Source organism: Cynocephalus volans, chromosome X, assembly GCF_027409185.1.
Source record: "Cynocephalus volans isolate mCynVol1 chromosome X, mCynVol1.pri, whole genome shotgun sequence".
NCBI classification, from domain to species: Eukaryota; Metazoa; Chordata; class Mammalia; order Dermoptera; family Cynocephalidae; genus Cynocephalus; species Cynocephalus volans.
In genome coordinates this window covers 114328152-114330608 of record NC_084478.1, presented here as the reverse complement: position 1 = coordinate 114330608, position 2457 = coordinate 114328152, and the positions used below count along the sequence as shown (strand labels likewise).

The 2457-nt window shown below is 54.7% G+C and overlaps 1 protein-coding gene across 1 annotated transcript; it reads right to left on the bottom strand.

The window, feature by feature from the left end:
- Positions 1 to 528: 528 nt before the first annotated feature.
- LOC134368257 (histone H2A-Bbd type 2/3-like) lies at positions 529 to 988 on the bottom strand. The gene is made up of 2 exons (XM_063084805.1): positions 944 to 988; positions 529 to 825 (listed from the first exon to the last, which is right to left on the bottom strand). The coding sequence occupies exons 1-2, from the start codon at positions 986 to 988 to the stop codon at positions 529 to 531; spliced, it is 342 nt and encodes a 113-aa protein (XP_062940875.1).
- Between the last annotated feature and the right edge of the window lie 1469 nt (positions 989 to 2457).

Below are 2457 nucleotides of genomic sequence, written 5' to 3'. Positions count from 1 at the left end.
TCTGGCAGTCAATGTCCCTGCCCCACTTGAGCCCTTGACTTGAGCTCCCATGCCACCTGAGGCTCCGTCCCCCTCCATAACATAACCCCTTTTGACATTCATCCTACCAGGAAACCTCAGTCTTGGCCTTGAGCTCCACCCCAATGAACACCATCGTTCCGGTGACTAGCTCAGGGTCCACGTGGCAGCCTCCTGTGCCCCCGCCCCAGACAGCACCTCCCACACGGGGACACCAACCCCCATTGTCACCACGAGAGTCTGCTCCCCTGTGCCCTCCCTGTTCCCTGACCCTCGCCACTCCCTGCCCGTCCGTCCAACATTGGGTGTCTCACACCCCACTCTGACACAAAATTTATAGAGCAAGCCTGTGGGTACTTTCAAACACTTTAATGACACAAGGCGCCGAAGGCACAAGACAGGCCAGGGCTGTCCCGGCTGGCTGTGACGGAAGGGGCTGGCGCCGGGCTAGCAGGAGTAGACGGAGGATCGGTGGGCTGGTGAGGCCCCCTGGGTGCCAGGCGTCCACAGCTAGGCTGGGGCCACCTGGGAGATGGTTGTAGTCACGAAGAAGCCACTGAGCAGCGCGTTGCTGTGCACGGCCACGTCCAACAGCTCCAAGGTGATGCATCTCCTGCTGCTCCTCCGGGCCTCGTCGCTCGCCAGCTCCAAGACCTTGGCCGTCACGTACTCGACGATGGCACCTAGAAAGACCGGCGCACACGAACTCGGGCACTGGGCGTAGTGGCCCTCCCGCAGGAGGCGCTCCGGGTGGCTCACGGAGAATGTCAGCTCGGCTCGGTGGGCGCGAGAGCGGCGGCACGGCACCTATTGAGACCGGACGACCGTGGACGGCTCGTCCTCCTGCTCGGCATGCCGGGCCTTGGAGACGACCGATCAATCTGCGAGGTCTGGCTCGACTGGATGCCTCTCAAGATGTCGGTACTTGGCCCGTACTCCGTAACCTAGCTACCGCGACCCGGCCCCTCATTGGTCCGGAACAGGCTCGTGGCCGCGCACACTGGTGACGTCACTGCCCTCCAGTTGACCCCGAGGGAGCGGGCCTGGGCCTACAAACGGCCGGCCAGGGCAGGTGCAAGGCACCCGCACGCTCTCGCCCCTGGGCCCTCCCTCTGTGGCAGCGCTCGCCTTCTGTAGGACCCGAGCATCGCAGGCAAGATAAAGAAAGAGGGGTGGGGGACGGGTACGACATGGTGTCAAGTACATTCTTGATGTCGTGGAACAATCACAACCGTCTGCTTCCAAAGCATTTTCACCACCCCGCCAAGAAACCCCTGTACCCGTTAAGCACTCACTCCCCATGCTCGTCGTCCCCCCACCCCCGAGCACACACATACACACGCTCCCAATAAATAGCTCTTGGCAACCACTTATCTGCTTTCTGTCGACAGAGGTTTCCCCCATGTGGAGCTCTCCCTCCCATGGAACTCAACGCATGGCCTTCTGTGTCTGGCGGCTTTCACATAGTGTAATGTTTTCCTCATGGTACATCTACGTGGTAGCGTGAATCGGTACTTGCTTCCTTCCTTTTCACAGCTGAATAATAATCCATGGTATGGATGGACGACATTTAGTTTATCTATTTGTCCATTGATGGGCATTTGGGTTGTTTCCCCCTTTTGGCTATTGAGAATAGGGCACCTCTGAACGTTCATGTAGGAATCTTTGTTTGAACACCTGTTTCCATTTTCGAGAGACTACATCTAGTGCTATCCCTCCCTCTTCCAGGTCAGTGCTTCAGGGTCCATTAGCTGTCTCTTCGGTCCCTGCAGATCTTCCAGAGGCCCCACCCAGACCACAGGGCTGCTAAGAATGTTCCCACACACGTCTCCTTGTGTTCAGGCCACTAGGTAGTGTACCCAGCAATGGAACTGCTGCTGTCAGCAGTGTGTGCATCCTGCGCATTAATTAGTATTGCCAGATTGCTCTCCAAGATGGTCAGACCAATTTGTCCTCCTAATACCAGAGTGTGAGTCCCCACTAGTCACCAACATTTGATGCGGTCTGACCTTTCTAATTCTCACTGCTCCGACGGTGTGAAATAGTATGTCACTGTGGTTGTAGTAGGCATTTTCCAGGAGACTTGAGCGAGGTGGCACCTCTTCAATCGTGCTTCTTGTTGTTCTTTGTGATCGTTTGTGCTTGGTCTTCCGTAAAATGCCTGATCAAGGCTTCCTTCTTTTTAATCTTTTTAATCAGCACGTGGGCCATAAAATCCTCTCTCAGTAGCACTCACGCATGCCCCACAAATTTTATTCTCACGCATCAATAAATATTTTTCAGTCCCTGTAATGATTTGTCCTTTGGCCCATTATTTCTTTAGAGTGATTTGTGTCATCCCAAACATTTGGTTTTGACAACATGGTTTGTCATTGATTCTTAAATGTACTGTAGTCAGAGAATGTGATATGTATTTGATACTTCTGGAATCTTGCTTGA

What these genes read in the sequence shown, in the direction of transcription:
- LOC134368257 (XM_063084805.1), bottom strand. Translation starts at nt 988, where the DNA reads ATGAGGGGCCGGGTCGCGGTAGCTAGGTTACGGAGTACGGGCCAA. An exon ending in GGTTACGGAGTACGGGCCAA is followed by an intron (nt 826 to 943) that starts GTACCGACATCT and finishes CGGTCTCAATAG; the next exon opens with GTGCCGTGCCGCCGCTCTCG.